This window comes from Kryptolebias marmoratus, linkage group LG16 (assembly GCF_001649575.2).
Source record: "Kryptolebias marmoratus isolate JLee-2015 linkage group LG16, ASM164957v2, whole genome shotgun sequence".
NCBI lineage: Eukaryota > Metazoa > Chordata > Actinopteri > Cyprinodontiformes > Rivulidae > Kryptolebias > Kryptolebias marmoratus.
In genome coordinates this window covers 20323432-20339318 of record NC_051445.1, presented here as the reverse complement: position 1 = coordinate 20339318, position 15887 = coordinate 20323432, and the positions used below count along the sequence as shown (strand labels likewise).

Here is a 15887-nt window from a genome sequence, read left to right as displayed (position 1 = left end):
TGAACACCTGTGGAGAGATCTTAAAACTACTGCTGAGAGAAGGCGCCCTTCAAATATGAGACACCTAGAGCAGTTTACAAAAGAAGAGTGGTCCAAAAATCCAGATGAGAGGTGGAAGAGGCTTGTTGATGGTTACAGGAACAACTGTTTCAGTTATTTTTTTCCAAAATATTAGGTTGACCAAATATAAATATAATTGTATCCGACCCATTTTTGAGTTTTGTGTAAAATTATAGAAATTTGTTTGTTATTTTCCTTTGTTTTTTGTGTTGTACTAACACACACAAGGGAAATAAACATGTGCAACAAAATGTGTGTAATTGCAATAATTTTCTGGGAGAAATACTTCATTTTCTGGGGGAAAAGAATTCAGTGGTGCCAACAGAGTTTTGATTAGGCTGCAGAAAGTAACTACTGAACGTACGTCTAGAACTCATTATTGTTTGAAAACAATCCAATTCAAGATGGCCACTTCAGCTAATCAACCTTAGCAAACACAATAACGTCTGTAGCGGCCTGGGTTTTATACGGAATTAGGTCCAGTAGTAGCCGAGAGTCCTCTCCAACACATTGCGCGTCTCCTCACGACATCATGTGACATTACACATAATGTGTCTGTTTTTGTCAGTGGTTTGATCTTAACGTCTAGAACTTCAGCATTTCTCAACAGCACAGGATTTTCTTTAGAACTGGTAAGAAAGGTAATGGGCGCTAGGCCTTTAGTTTATAAAGTAGTCAAAGCTGCTCTCATGGTGTAATATTAGTTACCAAATAAAACAAATCTAACCATCTTGGCTCAGTTGATAGCACTGGTTGACTGAATATAGGTTGGAATTTGTTTTTCCCTTCAGCATCTTCCTATGAATAACTGGATTGTAGACATTATTTCCTTAACTCCTCTCTTCTTTCACTGCAGGCATGTTAGAACAACTCTGTAAAGTAAACTTTGTGTGGCGGTAGTACTGTAATAACTATAATCTGTTGTCTAAGGGCAATTATTTTAATTTCCCTGGCCTTTGTTCAGCTGAAAGTGTCAGTTTGGTTTTGGGAAAGTGCAGGAACGTAACGACCTATTAGACGTAAAGGTTTGTGATCAAACTTTTATGAACCCAATTTGTTTTCTAAACCCCTATAACTTTCAAGGATCTCTGAGGCCTCTGGGAACTGTTCTAATTAGATTAATTATGGAGGTTTTAATTAACTAAGAGGAGTGGGTGGGCTTCTGCTGATCTGCCTGTCAGGCTGCCCTCAAAGACAACTGGGATGAGGAGGAGGAGGAGGGAGGGGAGAAGAGGAGGGAGTTACAGAAAACTTGAGCAACTGTTTTCACCCAGCCACAACACTGTAACCACTGACAACTGAGGCAACAGGAAGTAGCTGAGCAGCTTTGACGAGTGTCAGATCATGATGGCTGGACCACCTGGTGTGGTGTGTTGGTTTGTGTGGTAAGTCATATTTTCCACCAGCGCTAATCACCAGTCCCAGCCTCACGGCCACAGGCTGCATCAGGAGTGGGTGGTTCAAACCCACAGAGCTGCTGTAACACCGACACCTAAACATCGAGCTTAATGCATAAGGTTCTGTGTGTGTGTGTGTGTGTGTGTGTGTGTTGGTTCACTAAGAGAAGGCACCAAGGGGCTGCAGACATAATGAAAATGTACTACAAGTCAATCTGGCATTTATGGAAATGTTCCTTTAATGTTCCAGTTAAACACCAACAGACCCCCTCATGGCTCCAGTTCTTCCTGATGACCCTCCTGTGTAACCTGTGTACTCAGTGTTTTGGGAAACATTGTGCATTTTATTAGAATGTATATGTGTAAAACAAGATTTATTTCAACTGGTAAAGAAATATATGGAACTAACATGTATCTTTATTTTGAAAAAGAACTGAGACATCTGTGATTATACAGAGAATAACAAGGATTTTACTTTTATTCTAGGTTTCTTGCTGATGTGACTTCATTGGCTGATGAAATCCTTCACGAGATCTCTGGATCCTAAAAGCTCCGCAGCCAACCAAAGATGGGCCAACATTTCCAAGATTTTAATCCAAGAAATTTAGACAGATTTTTTTTTTAATTGAAAGTTTTCTTGTTTTTGGATGAAGTCTTATGACATTAGTTACATGTAAAGCATCTTAACTATACGATGATTGTTAGAAACTGCACTGAATATGAATGTCTCTAATTTGCATACATTGTCATTCCTAAAATAAACAGATCTGAGGCAGCTTCAGCAGCTCTGAAACGCGCCCAGAAGCTTTCAAAGTGTTTGTAAATGATGCCGTTACAGAATTCACTCATCCCTCTAATTGACTCCCATCAGCGCCAAATTGAATCGATGACAGTGAAGAATATTGCTGTGAAGTTATTTGACAGCACATCGCAAACATCCATCCATCCAGTGTTCAGCAGACTGCACAGGATTACAAGAGCAATAATTTGGACTGTCACATGCATCACAGCACTGACCTTGGAGTCCGTTCAGCTGCTTCCAGTCAGCTTTAATGACAGAATATTGGCTCATTACAAGACTCATTAGTGTGTGGGTGTCTGTGGACTGACACGGTCAAAGATGATCACTTTACCACACTGATGGCTTTATGTGAAAGTTTGGTAGGTATATGCATCTGTGCATCTGCTACCCTCTGAAAAATGTTTCAGTCTGTTTAGACAAATATTCTGACATCATGAAAAACGTCACTGGTTAAGGTCATTTGATTAAACGTAAGCTCTTTGTGTAGCAGGACTGTTCGTTAATGACGGCTGGGTGGCGAGTCCACGTTCACATCATCTGAACCACCCCCTCCCTCTCAAAGGAGAGTGCCTCAGACTGCAGGTATACTCATCAGATGTTTGCTGCAGTTTCTGTGATTACTCAGTTATAAATCTGGAACATGGTGTGAAAACCCTAACCAGCTCCAGCTGTGACAATGATTGAACAGAAAGCTCAAAACACTTCTAAGACTTCGTGGCTAAACAAGGACCTGGATTAATTTTTTGCCCCATTTTGGGGATAATTGCTCCAAACTCTGATTTCTATGTATTTATGTGGAGCAGCTGAGTGTCCCGGCCCAGAAAGTTTTGAATGTTTTAAAATGAGACAGACATGTAGGTGAAATGACAGTCCATTTTATTGTTTCAGAACACAGCAGGCTACAGCAACCAGCGCCTCACTACTTCACCCCTTAGTAACAGCAGACCAATAGGAGCACGTCTCCACCCATGTCCTTTCAGACACCCCCACCCACCCCCTTTGGAACAGCAGAGACATCAGTCTCCTCCTTTAAAGCAAGAAAATAGCTCAATATTTGGATCATGATTTCCAATTCATGTTTTTTTATACAAAAGCTACACAATGTTACACTCGATCATCAGAATACAATTCAACTGATTACCTTTAGTGTTTGGACACCATTTAAAACTGCATCCAATTCTTTACTTGGATGAAGCAACACCACTAAAAAATAAAAATTAAAAAAAAAGTTTAACACTACAGGAAACTTAAAATCCAAGGACTTAGAAAAACAAGAAATGAGTATCATAATGCAGAAAAATGGGGGGAAAAGCAAGCTAGGTTCAGTTTGTACCATTACAGATTTAAAGAAAAACAAAAAAGTAAAACAACCAAAAGTAGTAATAATGAAAAAAGAAAAAATGGATAAAAAGGGTTGTTGACAATCCATCATGAGATCAAAATCTGTTTTTCATGTCGAGATTTACTGTAGGTCAGTCCCAGATGAAGCTGAGAGGACAGAACCGAACCGCACTAAAATCTACTTTGTCCCAATGGAGCTCCTATAGACAGGAAACTCTGCTTGTTGTTGTTGTTGAGTCATCTTCAGGCACTTTCTGAAACCCCGCCTCCTCCATATGGGCGAATCACGATGCAGGTTCATCCAGATCACATGGTACAGCTGCAAAGGGGGAGGAGAGACGGAGTCAAACCGGAGGTAAAAAGGAGCCAGCGCTGGGCTTGGTAAAGGACCACACACAGAGATCAAACACATCAAACAGCTTGGCAATAAGAGCGGTCTGAACATGCAACAGCCGGAGTGAGTAAATCCACTCTTCTCCCTCCTCAGTCATTTTATGCTGAATACTTCCCACTGTGTTTCAGAGCTCGTCTTTACTTAGAAGTGGTTACATCTGATTCCAGCTGACACAAGGCTACAGAGAAGCAGTGAAGTCCATCTTACCTAGTAGAAAGTGTAGTGTAATGTTGGTATTTACAGGTCGGTATCAAACCAGGCCAGTTGGTTTGAGTCACCAGGTGGCAGACCCTCTATCAGTTCCTGGGCATGTCCCAGGTCAGGCAGCCCTTCTACAGGTGGGTAGTCCTGGCCCGGGTGGTGACCTCCACCCAGATCATGGTCCATCATGGGCTCCATACCCATTGAGTCCCCTCCGTAACCCCCCGAATGGAAGGAACGGTAAGTTTGGTCTGGGGGAGCAGGGAGCAAATGGAGGGAAAGCAGGGAAAGCAGAGCAGTTGTTAGAAGCATGTTAAGAAACCACACTGTCACACAGTAGTATGATGATTTCACTGTAACACTGCACAGCAACACAGCACACCCTCCATCCTCCAGTGAACAAGTTCAGCTCAGCAGAAGCTCAGGACGTTCAAATATCAAGATTGTTTAAGCTGGAGGAAGGAGGGCAGTGGAGGGAAGAAAGGCCAACTTTTCCCCAGCCTCCTGATCAATTCACACAGTCCAAGGTGTTAAACTGAGGCAACTCAAATCAGCAGCTTTGTGCTTCTTAAAGACATGCTCTCCTGGTTTTCACCAGCAGTTCATTATTAATAATCACAGCGGTTCATTTGTCTGCAGTAATGATCCATGTCTTTACTTTGGATGAATTTGGAGGGTGCCACAGAGGCACGTGGTCTGAAGAGAGAGTAGTGGATGACCAGTTTGCCTCAGCTTAGCTAACCTTGTTTCACCTGTTAATGTTCAGCTGCACGAAGCTGCAGAGGAGACTTACCCTCCGGTCTGTAGCCCAGTGGCTCTCCCTGCGCTCCAATGTCCAAACCCAAGTCTCCAGTCTGCACAGCAATTCAAAGACACGCATCAACATTTTGGAAACAGTTCGAAAATAAAATAGACACAGACCTTCGACTAATGTTGCCTTCTAAATGTGTTGTTTTTAATTATAAAAGTGATCAGCCACAGAACAGATTTAAGTGTTTCATACCTCATTCCAGGACATTGCTTCTGTCCTGAAGAGTGAGCTGGTGAGTTCAACAGAGAGACGTTTCTTGTAGTCTTGGGGTTTGTCCTCTGACATACGGAACAACACTGCTGCAGCGTATGTGGCTGAGGAAGATTAAAGAGTTGGCATCAAATGTTGTGCTTCAAACAAAGTCTTAAACCAGCAAAGAGTTATTGTAGATTTTGATTCATTTACAATTAAACCATTTAGGACATATACACAGTTGTAAAAATGAGGATTCCTTATTGAATCCTAACCATCTTTTATACAACTAGCTCTTCTCAACATCTGCCAAGCTAAAAGCAGGCGTTATGTAAATAATGGAGGGAGATGCTTTCTGTGTACGTACCAACTCCTTCATTGCGGCTGTGGAGCAGCTCTGTGAGCGGGGCGCTGGCTCCCTCAGCCTCGATGGCGTCTGCAACCTCTTTATCCTGGGCCAGCTCACACAGAACGCCTGCTGCTACACGCTGGATGTTCTCAATGGGAGAATACAGCAGCTACACACAAACATACACAGGACCTTAAAATTAGTTGGTTCTTGAGTGCAGCTCTTATCAAAGTTGTGTCTCGAGTATTTCCAAGAAAAAAACAGACATTTAAATTAGTCAAGAATTATGATTTTTTGGAGGTGTGTGTGGAGTGGAGTGGGGTTAATTACATGTTTAAATCAAAGCTTCAGACTTACCTGAACAAAGAGTGGAATAGTGTTGAGTCCTCTGATGACCACTCTGTTGTGGAGGTCTCTGGCCAGGATATGAAGTGCTCCTGTGCAGCCCTCCACTATCTCCTCCATTCGAACTCCCTCCTAAGAAGACAAACACTTGATTAGTAACAGAACCGTGCAGTTACTGTCCAACCCTCTACAGCTCCCACCTCTGACACAGAGCGCGTGGAGAACTCTGAAACAGATGGGGTGGTAACTACCTTTGATCTCATTGTAATTGTGCAAGGGCTTGAGGAGGACTTTCTTCTGAAATTAAATTGTGCTGAGGACATTGACACAGGGCAGCATTGACTGCTGGAGTTTATTACAGCGCTGTGAAATCAATCAAGCCTTACCACAAACTGCTGCTGTGTGCCTCCCATGCTGGTACGTCTCTGTGTGTCCTGGTGTGCCCTCACCAGCAGCTGAACCAGTCTGGGGATGGCCCCCTGCTCTCTCAGCGGGGCATGGTTTGCAGGGCACAGAGCCAGGTTGCGAATTAGACCGACTGTAGCCTGATGGAAAAGCGCAGTCATGTATCAGTTAATTGTGCTGCCTTTGAATTATAGCTAATTAGGAAGGAACTAAATATATTAGCAGCTCTACTGAAAAAAATTAGTATATACATAAAGATTTTCTTTCAAATATTCCTTTCTTACAGAAACCGTTTCTGTCAAGTGTTTATTCGTCTGTTAGTGCGTACCTTGATGAGCGGCCAATGTGAAGGTGGATGCAGTAATTTAACCACCACAGGCAGGCCGTAGTGCAGCCGGACGGCATTCTGTGCCATCTCTGCATCCTGGTGTCGAGATGTGAGGTGACGCAGGGCACAAATGGCCGGCTCTGTGATATCTTCTCTGTCTCCGGCTCGTAGAACTGTGCGAACTAATGCCTCAATGCCTCCAACCTAAAAAGGCATGGATAATGTAGCAGGTTAATGAATACATCAGAGACATTAAGCTGAGGAAAATCTAAACAAAGGACCTAAACCCAGATGACCTCACCTGGCAGACCATCATTTTGTTCTTATAGTTGTTACAGGTCAAATTAGACAAGATGCCAGCAGCACAGGTCACCACGTTGATGTCGTCGCTGCCGAGCAGCTGAACCAGAGTCCCTAGCAGACCCTCCATTCCTTCCTACAGAGCAATTACAAGAAGGGTTAGCATAAAACATAGCATAACCAATTATAGGTATTTAAAAATAAAAAATTAAATTAAATTAAAATATTGATTTTGTTTGGTCTTTGTGTAAATTTTACATTTTAACAACCGATACAAAAATAAACACCGCCACACTAATATAGGCTACAAGATGCAGATCTCCTCACCTGTTTGGTGGCAGCATCTGATAAGTTCCTGAGAGTCCAGAGACAATTCTGGACCAGTCTCTGGCTGGGGTCTGTCAGGTGGAGTCCCAAAGCCTGCATACCTCCTGAAAAGAGACAATTTCATTTTAATTGATGCTGCCTAAAATCTAATAAAAGTAGAAATGTGAAGGAAACCTCTGGTCCACACACTACACATAATTCAGGTTAAGGAAACGTACCAGCTTCTACAATGGCAGGTTTGTTACTGGAACACACAGACAGGACTTTGAGGACACGACTTGTGGTCCACAACAGCTTCTCATAAGTGTAAGTCCTCATGATGTTGACCAGTGCTTGAGGACCACCACTCGCCAGGATTATCAACTACAAGAAGACAACACAAAAGTTAGGTTGTGTTTTCATCCAAAACTGTCCAGTGGCTTTTCCAAACCGAACGCTTCAGTTTGTTTGGACACATTTGATTCAATAACAAGTTTTATCACCTTGCTTTCTTGGTTTCCATAGGCCAGGATCTGCAGACAGTCTGTGGTGATGGCAAGGAACTTGACGTTGGTTTTGTTGAGCAGAGCCACCATTTTCTGTAGGCCTCCAGCTAAACGAACGGCCATCTTGGCTCCTTCCTGGTGCAGCAGGAGGTTGTGGAGGGTGGTGATGGCATAGAACAGAACAGAATCCACTGGAGAACTGGAAAGGACAACACTGTAAGCTTACTACATTCAGACACACATCTTTTTTTTAAGTTTTTACTGCACCAATGTGACTGAAATCTGCCTTTTATTAATAAACTGCTGGATATCATTCTTTGTGTCACCACATTCAGGCTGCACCACCCACTGAGCTGAGAACTACAGCACACAGTAAATTTCACCCTCCCTGTACATACCCAAGCATTTTAACTAGAGCAGGAATTCCTCCAGACTTGAAGATGGCCAGCAGTCCCTCTCTGTGATGGGAAAGGTTGTGCAGTGTTCCTGCAGTGCAGCGAGCCGTCTCCACATCATTTGTGTTCTGCATGGTCCTGACGATAGCAGACACCATTTGAGGGGAGCGCATGATGGCATGACGAGACGCTTCTTTCTTTGAAAGCTGATGGACCATCACTGCTGCCTTGTTGACAACAACCTACAAAAAGGGAAAGATAATTAATGAAACACCAGTATAAAAAAAAAAGATCTGAGAACATCTGAAGTCTCTGCTTCTAAAAATGATTACCTGGTCCTCATCGTTGAGTAGTTTGGTGAGTTCTGGTATGGCTCTGGTTGCGAGCTCAGCATCATCCTGATAGTTGATCAGATTGACCACAGCATGTTTGAGCATCTGCGATGGTTCTGCCAGCCTCTGAACATTAGTGGGGTTTGCAGCATCGTACTGTGTGGAGGGGATCTGCATGCCCTCCTCAAGAGTCTCTGGGAACATTGCTGCACGCACCCGCTGAGCACGTGTCATGGCGTACTGACCGTCTATGTCTAGAACAGACAAGAGCAATTCTTGTAAGTTTAATAACTTCATGTTCCGAATCCTTAGGAACGTGCAGCAGTGCTCCAACTTACCTTGTACTTGTTCCTGGGAGAAGTTCTGGTTGAAGCCCTGCTCCCACTCATACATGACCTGGTTGTTGTCCACATCGTCTTCCTCTGGATTGCCCTTCCCGCTGAGGGAGGGGGCAGTTGTGGTGGCTCCTGAATGGATGCCTGAATCCAGGTAGGACTGTTGCTGCCAGTGACTGACTGCTGCTTTACGGTCAGGCTCCATGGCCATGTCCAGCTCCATCAGATCAGCTGTTTAAAAAAATATATACATATGGAGGGGGGTGAGCCAACTTTACATACCTGATTTAAAACACCTGCTGTCAAGTTCTATTTGCAACGAGTAGCATTCATTTTAGATGCTACAAGGTCTGAGAAATATTTAAAAAGTTACAACCACTGTACTCAAGCTGATGTATTGCTACTACACTGAATAAATTTCTGAGCTGGCACAAACTATTTTTCACTGTCTCTATGCTTCATTGGTGTGATTTACCAACAAATTCCTGAAGCATCAACTTTAATTTTACACATTGCCCAGGTTTAAAATGGAAATCAATAAGTAATTCACTGTTCTTTAATAAGAACATAAATCTAAAGGAGAAGGTAATTCGGACAGTTTAATACACTGCCAACTACTCAATGTGGGCGTGCAAATGCGACAAAGATGCAGCAATGACTGAATAAACCTCCACAACTCACCCTGGGAAGCCATGTTCCTTTCTCAAACAACAGCCAACACAGCTTCCTGATCTGTGGGGGGGAAAAAAAAAAAATCAGTCGAACTGTCTCCTTATTCCATCCACTTTAGACAAAGCATGGTTTTAAAAATAAAAAAAAGGTCAAAACTTTATGGACAGGAGGAAAATTTAATATAAATGAGAATACAAGTTCAAAAGAAATAGCCCAGACAAGCAACTTTTTAGTGTTTTCTTTCCCTTTCCTCCTCCTCCCTTTCTTAGATTTCCCCTTCCCGTTTCAGACAGATATGCAAACAGTCGCAGCTCGCACACAAAGGCCTCCATTAGGTGTAGCAGCTAGCAACTCTTTAAGTGCGGAAGGACGAGGGAAGTGGAGCACAGGGTGGAGAGAAGAGGCAGGGGGAGGAGGGCGCACACATTCCTGCACTGCTTTGAAGCTGAACCCACACTGCACAGAAGTAAATATCTGACACTGGCAGGAGAGCGAGAGAGAGCAAAGGGACATTAATTTAGGAGGGAAAAAAGTCAACCGAAAGAAGTTTTTTCAACCCCCCCAACTCGTATCAAAAAAATAAATATGACAGAAACAAAAACAGAAAATGGGTAAAATGCTGACAAAGGTCTCTGCTCAAATGAAAACCATGGGCTTGGAGTTTAAATCCTTTCATCAGACCTTTTCAGAAGTACTTCTGGTATTCCAAAATAAATTCAAGAGGAATAAAAAAACAAAAAACTTAATGGATTTCAGTCACAGGATAGCAACCAGGATGTTTTATTCCTGAGAAGGCACAATGAGGCGAAACAAAAAGAAAACAAAAACCTTTTACCCAAATAATGAGACAATAGGTATGACTAATACTGGACTTCCTGCAGTGAACAAACCAGCTGTAATCACAGCTCCTATGTGGAAACTGAATGACTGTTTCTGTTAAAGAAATACAAGCCAACACAATACATGCTGACTAAAGTTTACACCCTGTGCCACATGTCTCTGCAGCGTCTCAGTCGCTGTACGAAAATAAACCAATCAGAAACAGGAGCAACTGCTGCAGCACTGCCATTAGAAAATAAACATTCAAACTCATGTGCAACATACTGAAGGGGATCTTTTCTACTGCCGTCTCTCTTTACAGATAACCCCAAGATTTTAAATCCTAAAACAACAGCTTGGTTATTTGTCCCAGATAGCACAGTCGTATGTCAACAGCTGACAGAGGATTTCAGTCTCACAGACGAGCACTGAAATAAGTAAAGACAACATGTTGACTGTAGGAAGGGTTTTGTCTGTAACTGCATGTTTCAAGAGAGACTTTGTTTCAAAGACGCACTCAGAGTCTGAGCCAAGAGAGAAAATTAGATTAGAATGAGACAATATATTGAATTTGGTTGAAAGTAGCAGCAACGATGGGAATAAACGGCCTGTTTAGCAATGAATGACTCAAAACCTTTAAAGTTGAACATTTATCAAAAACTGCTTGTTTTTTTTTTTTTTAATGAACAGTCCCATTTCATTTTTTTATTGTTAGATTTGAGGTTTTTGTAATAATCATTAAAAGGTTTTCTAAATCAAAGTGATGAGAAGTGACAAAAGGTCTTCCTTTGGTTTCAGATTAATAAAAAAACTCCACATTATTCTGCATCATGATACACTTTAACGATAAGAGGCGTTCAAGCAACATGGGTCTTTTGGGGTGCTTCCCTCTGCTGACTTCACCCACATGAATCTTGAGGGGAAAAATGAAAACAATCCTGGCAGAAAGGACTGATCCAAAACCTGTGGGATGGGAAGGACAGACTCGGCTTTTCTGGCTGATCAAGTATTCCCAACAACAGCTTGTAAAAATCAATTAACTTTATTTTGTACTGAAGGAAATATTATTTTAGCAAACAGCATTCAAACTCAGTCAGCCATACGGCCTCGCAAAGCTAAATACCTGAACTAATGGTACTGGAGTCGTGTTTTGTGTTTTTGCTGATATTATAACAGACGTGAATAGGGCTGACAAACGCCAGCGGACTTAATTTGCCTAATCTCCCCCAAATCTCAGAGCTCAGTGGAAAAAACAAATCCAGGACTGAATTCATCTGCCCAGAAATGTAAAAACATGGCATTAAAAGCTGTAGTAAAGTTGGTTGAACAAACAAATCCAGTTCAAGAGTTCAATCTGAAACTTATGGTTTTATTGTTAATGAAACCAAAATAATGTGGCACATTTCTACAGCTGATTGTTCACATGACTTTGTTTTGTAACGGGGTAAAAGTGTTTCACCCAGACTGCAATCTGCTGAAAACAGAGAAGACGTGGCTTCCATTTACATCATGAAAAAAGTAGGATTTAAACAAAAGCATAATTCACAGTCAGAGCCAATATTAAGTCTTTTATGACTAAAATCCTTTCTGGTGTTGGGTGGGGTAGATACTCGCTCTTGGTTGGGCTTAAGTTTCTACTGGAGATCAAAAAAAGATAAGAAGCAAAGAAGGAAAATAAATCACTTTTCATCTTAATCATCTTAAGGTCAACATGCTTTGGCTGCTTCAGTAATGAATTATTCTCCTTCTGAAATATGTTCTAAGTTGTTGTTGAATAAAATATGGCACATAATGTCCTCCATACAAACAGGCAAAGACAGAACCCCAACAGCAAACTCCAGCGAGCGTGAGATCCAGCAAATGTGAACAAGTCTGCAAAGTTTATTTGTTGCCAACACGCAAAGACGTCGAACGTGAGCCCCGCCGAGTGACTAACACACCAACTCGAATCATGGGCCAAGACCGCTGCTTCAGACCACGAACGTACAAACTCTAATTTGCCGTTCACACGCCATCCTTCCAGCACCACCGGCCTGCCCCGTCTAACCCAGCGCAGTCCTAATGGGAGCCACATGTCTCGTATAAGCCTGGATACAAATCAAACATACAATCAAAGCACACAGTGGAACCATTTATGACTCACATTGGTGGTTAAGTGCTTCTTTTATCTGGCTTTGGAAACTGAGCACCCTCTCTCTTTTTTTTTGGAACACAAACAAAGTTTTGGTCTCCAACTGAGATTAAAAAAAAAAGTCAAGTTAAAAGGTAAACTAAGGCTGGACGACAAACTTGTTACTCGGAGAGTTCTCGGACATCGAGCTAGCTGCCAGGCTACAAAAAAAAAAAATCTGGACGCCGGGTGTCTTTGAAGCCAGATGTGAAATCCAATATGTAGAGTTGTGCCTGGTGCACTTAAAAGCCGTGCAACTGAAACCAGATGTCTACAGCAGGACACGCCGGCCCCCCCGGAGGAAGAGAACCACCCTGAGCAGTGAAGCAGAGGAAAACATCACCTCTTGCTATGCTTGGATGGGTCCTGTTAAGCAGGAATTACACATCAGCATGTAGACAGTGAAGCAACAGACACACACACCCACATACACACACAAAGTGTAGGTGAGTTTAAATACAGGACTGGTGTCCCGTATAAACACTCAAATCACAGGGTATACCACTCCAGCACACAAGTGTCCACAGAGGTCCTGGAATCACAACTTAACTATTTATACCCAAAAGCTACAGCATACGGAGCAAAACTGGACCTCAAAAACAGACGCATGGAGTGAAGCAGAATGTTCAACTATTAAAGCAGTGGTTTCTAACGTGGGGGAAACAATCTTAACTCTACAAACTTGTAGCTGTACAAGGCATATCCAGGAGGGCATAACAAGCCAGCTGTTTCATATGTTGCTCAATATGTCAAATAATTGAAAATCAGTGCCATGCATTGCATGAGTTTAAGTTTTGTGTAAGCTGGTTGACAGGTTTTGAGTCTCTAAAAAGAAAAACTTAATATTAAAAGTGGGGTAATCCCCTCAGCTAGACTTCAAATAAGTCAGAGTAGCATATAGCCACTTGAGAGGGGAAACAAGTAAATAAATATTATATTTCCCTTCAATTTACAACCTTTTGGCCTGCAGAGAAATCTGTAGCTCAATTCTGTGGGCTCTTCCTGAGCTGGAAAATGTATTTTCAGTACACAGCAAACCGAGCTACGGGGAAACAAGTTTAAAAAAATGAGACTACAAATGTGCTCATTAAGCCCCGGCCTATTTACTTCCTTGTGTTGAAAAAAAAAAAAAAAGAGAAAAAAACAAACGCGGGGAGTCAGTCAATCCATCCGGATGAGTCAAATGGGCCGAACAAAAGCCGTAATACTGGCAGAAGCAGAGAGGAATAGGAGCTGCTGTGGGGCTGGGCCGGGGCGGGTAATGTGCAGGGTCAGCAGCACTCAGAGCTGCCTGCCAACACCACAATGAACCAAAAGGCTGCAGCCGCTGCACATTTCACATCTGGGTCTGTACCGAGACATGTTTACAGGTCTGTGGAGAAACAGGAAGCACAGGGTGGTGACCACAATTTGTCTGATTAATCACTTTCAAATTCATTGGCAGAGACTCCCATTCACAAAGAAGGTTAAAACACATCACAGAAGACAAATATCTCAATAAACAAGGTTCACATCCTTATCTGTCTGTAAATCTTGATGCCAGCCTGGGTTCACAGGAAGCTGAACAACCTGTGTTCCGGTAACAACAGACCACTGGAAAGGTTTTTTTTTTTCTTCTTTCTTTTTTTTGCCTCAAATCACACCAGCCAGTCTCGGATGTAACACCTACGTTTCCGGCTCGAGTTTTTCACTGCATTAACAGAAAAAAAAAGAAAAACTGACGAGACAGCAAGTTTGTTGGGTTTTTGACTCTGTTCCGTCCTGCGTGTTTTGGTCGGGGATTTCTCATCTGAAGGAACAAGATATGAACTCTGTCTAAAACACGCTGCAATTCGTAACAGACCGGAGGCGAAACATCTGTTGAGGTGCTGGTGGCAGAATATTAAAAAAAAGGGGGGGGGGATGCTGGCGTGCAACCACGTAAAACAAACAAAAAAAGAAATAAGTCGCTAACAGCTGCGACGTATCCAACTTTCTCCACTTCTTCTCGCTTACCTAGCTTTATTATACATCACTGGTTATAAGACGGACCCTCGAAAATAAAGTAAATATGACGAACATTTAAAAAAAAAAAAAAAACAGACCAACAATGGCACCCCGCCTGTCCTCCTCAGCTGCTGGCCGCCCCCCGACTTCCTTCGCCCCGAACACCGTCGAGTCAGATTTCACTCTCTGGCTCCTCCTCGTCTTCTTCACGAAGCGCAGCGGTGAGGGATTTTTTTTTTCGGTCTTTGTTTAAAAGGACGAGAGAGAGAAAAAAACGCTCCTAACCCGAAAGCCTCGAAGTTTCCCGTGCCGGCGAGGAGGTGAATTTGACCCGGGTTTTAAACACGAAGTTTCAGCCGAACTTCAGCCGGAATGGTCCGCGTTGCCGTAGAGACGGTCCGCGGAACGCCCGGGGCTAACGGACGTTTCCGAAAGGATTTCGGCGTCTAAGTTTAAAGTAAGCCTCCGGCGAGCTTCACATGCATGTTTTCTCGTTTTGTGCGGGTTTCTGCTGCGCCAAAGCAGCTCTAAAACAACAACATAAACACAAAAAGCCAAACTCAAGCATTCCCAACATGACTCGGAATAAAGGAATGTGTCCAACAGCGAGCGGACTAACAGGCTAACGTTCGGCTACAAAAATAAGCGTGAGTTCCACGTCCGGCTTTTTTTAAGTTTCCGAATAAAACTAAAAAAATAATATTAACACATCCCAAAAGACTGGTCTAGCTATTGATGGAAAGATGTATGAAAATGGCCACGACAAAACCCCCACAAACACTAAGTCGCTGAGTGTTTTCAGTGAGATAAGCTTGTTCCCATTAGGCGGTGGCTGGCACATCCCAAATATCTGCCGTGAAGGCAGCCGATGGCTCGCCGCAGCAGCAGTCACCATCCCCGGCCGGCCCGAACACGACAGTCCCTCCGTGTCCGCTCCCGCTGGCGTTCAGACAGAGCCCGGACAAGAGGAGACTAATAAACTTTAAAGGTTGAAAGCCTACCCTTGTCAACGCAGCAATTCCTTCCACTTAGGTTTCCGAGGATTTAAAAAAGAAAAAAAAAACACTTCAAAAAGAATTAAAAAAAAAAAAACCTCGAGGAAAATGTGCAGCTGGAGCGTCAGCGGGGAGCCCTCATCCACTCCCTCCGCAGCCAGTCACAGACAGCGCGCACTGACGCAGCCCGAACAGCAGTGTCTGGGAAATGTAAGATGGCGGCGCGCTTATATAGACCGAAGAACACCCTCGGTACTCTCGTATCCTTCCGATAAAATTGAAGCCAAAACCACATGTTTTTATTTTACTTCGTGTTACCCCGGTTTATTCCACTTTGTATTCCCATATCCCATCGTGATCCTTATTTGGATTATAAAAACAGCTGAGTTTAGTGAATAAAATGAGCAATAACATCTGCGTACTACTGGAGCATGAATACACAATGG

At 42.9% G+C, this 15887-nt stretch overlaps 2 protein-coding genes across 2 annotated transcripts in view; one reads left to right on the top strand and one right to left on the bottom strand.

Moving 5' to 3' along the window:
- Positions 1 to 3544, top strand: part of ulk4 (unc-51 like kinase 4) — a 93815-nt gene extending 90271 nt beyond the window's left edge. The window contains exon 37 of the mRNA XM_017409849.3: positions 1944 to 3544. Coding sequence (XP_017265338.1) covers positions 1944 to 2004 — 61 coding nt within the window. The 3' untranslated portion in view covers positions 2005 to 3544. The remainder of the gene's footprint in view (positions 1 to 1943) is intronic.
- On the bottom strand, positions 3119 to 15644 carry ctnnb1 (catenin (cadherin-associated protein), beta 1). Its single transcript, XM_017409957.3, has 17 exons — positions 15448 to 15644; positions 9481 to 9531; positions 8803 to 9030; positions 8465 to 8718; positions 8136 to 8374; positions 7735 to 7936; positions 7471 to 7615; positions 7253 to 7356; positions 6927 to 7061; positions 6626 to 6829; positions 6279 to 6437; positions 5905 to 6024; positions 5566 to 5716; positions 5199 to 5320; positions 4989 to 5049; positions 4202 to 4446; positions 3119 to 3919 (listed from the first exon to the last, which is right to left on the bottom strand). Exons 2-16 carry the CDS (start codon positions 9491 to 9493, stop codon positions 4232 to 4234), a joined length of 2352 nt encoding a protein of 783 aa, XP_017265446.1. The 5' UTR covers positions 9494 to 9531; positions 15448 to 15644; the 3' UTR covers positions 3119 to 3919; positions 4202 to 4231.
- Positions 15645 to 15887: the final 243 nt, after the last annotated feature.

Bases quoted from the DNA above. Each gene is read 5' to 3' on its own strand.
- ctnnb1 (XM_017409957.3), bottom strand. The intron at 8,375-8,464 runs GTAATCATTTTT...CCCTTTTTGTAG, and splicing joins TACTCAACGATGAGGACCAG to GTTGTTGTCAACAAGGCAGC. The intron at 6,025-6,278 runs GTAAGGCTTGAT...TTGTCTTCTTAG, and splicing joins GCACACAGCAGCAGTTTGTG to GAGGGAGTTCGAATGGAGGA.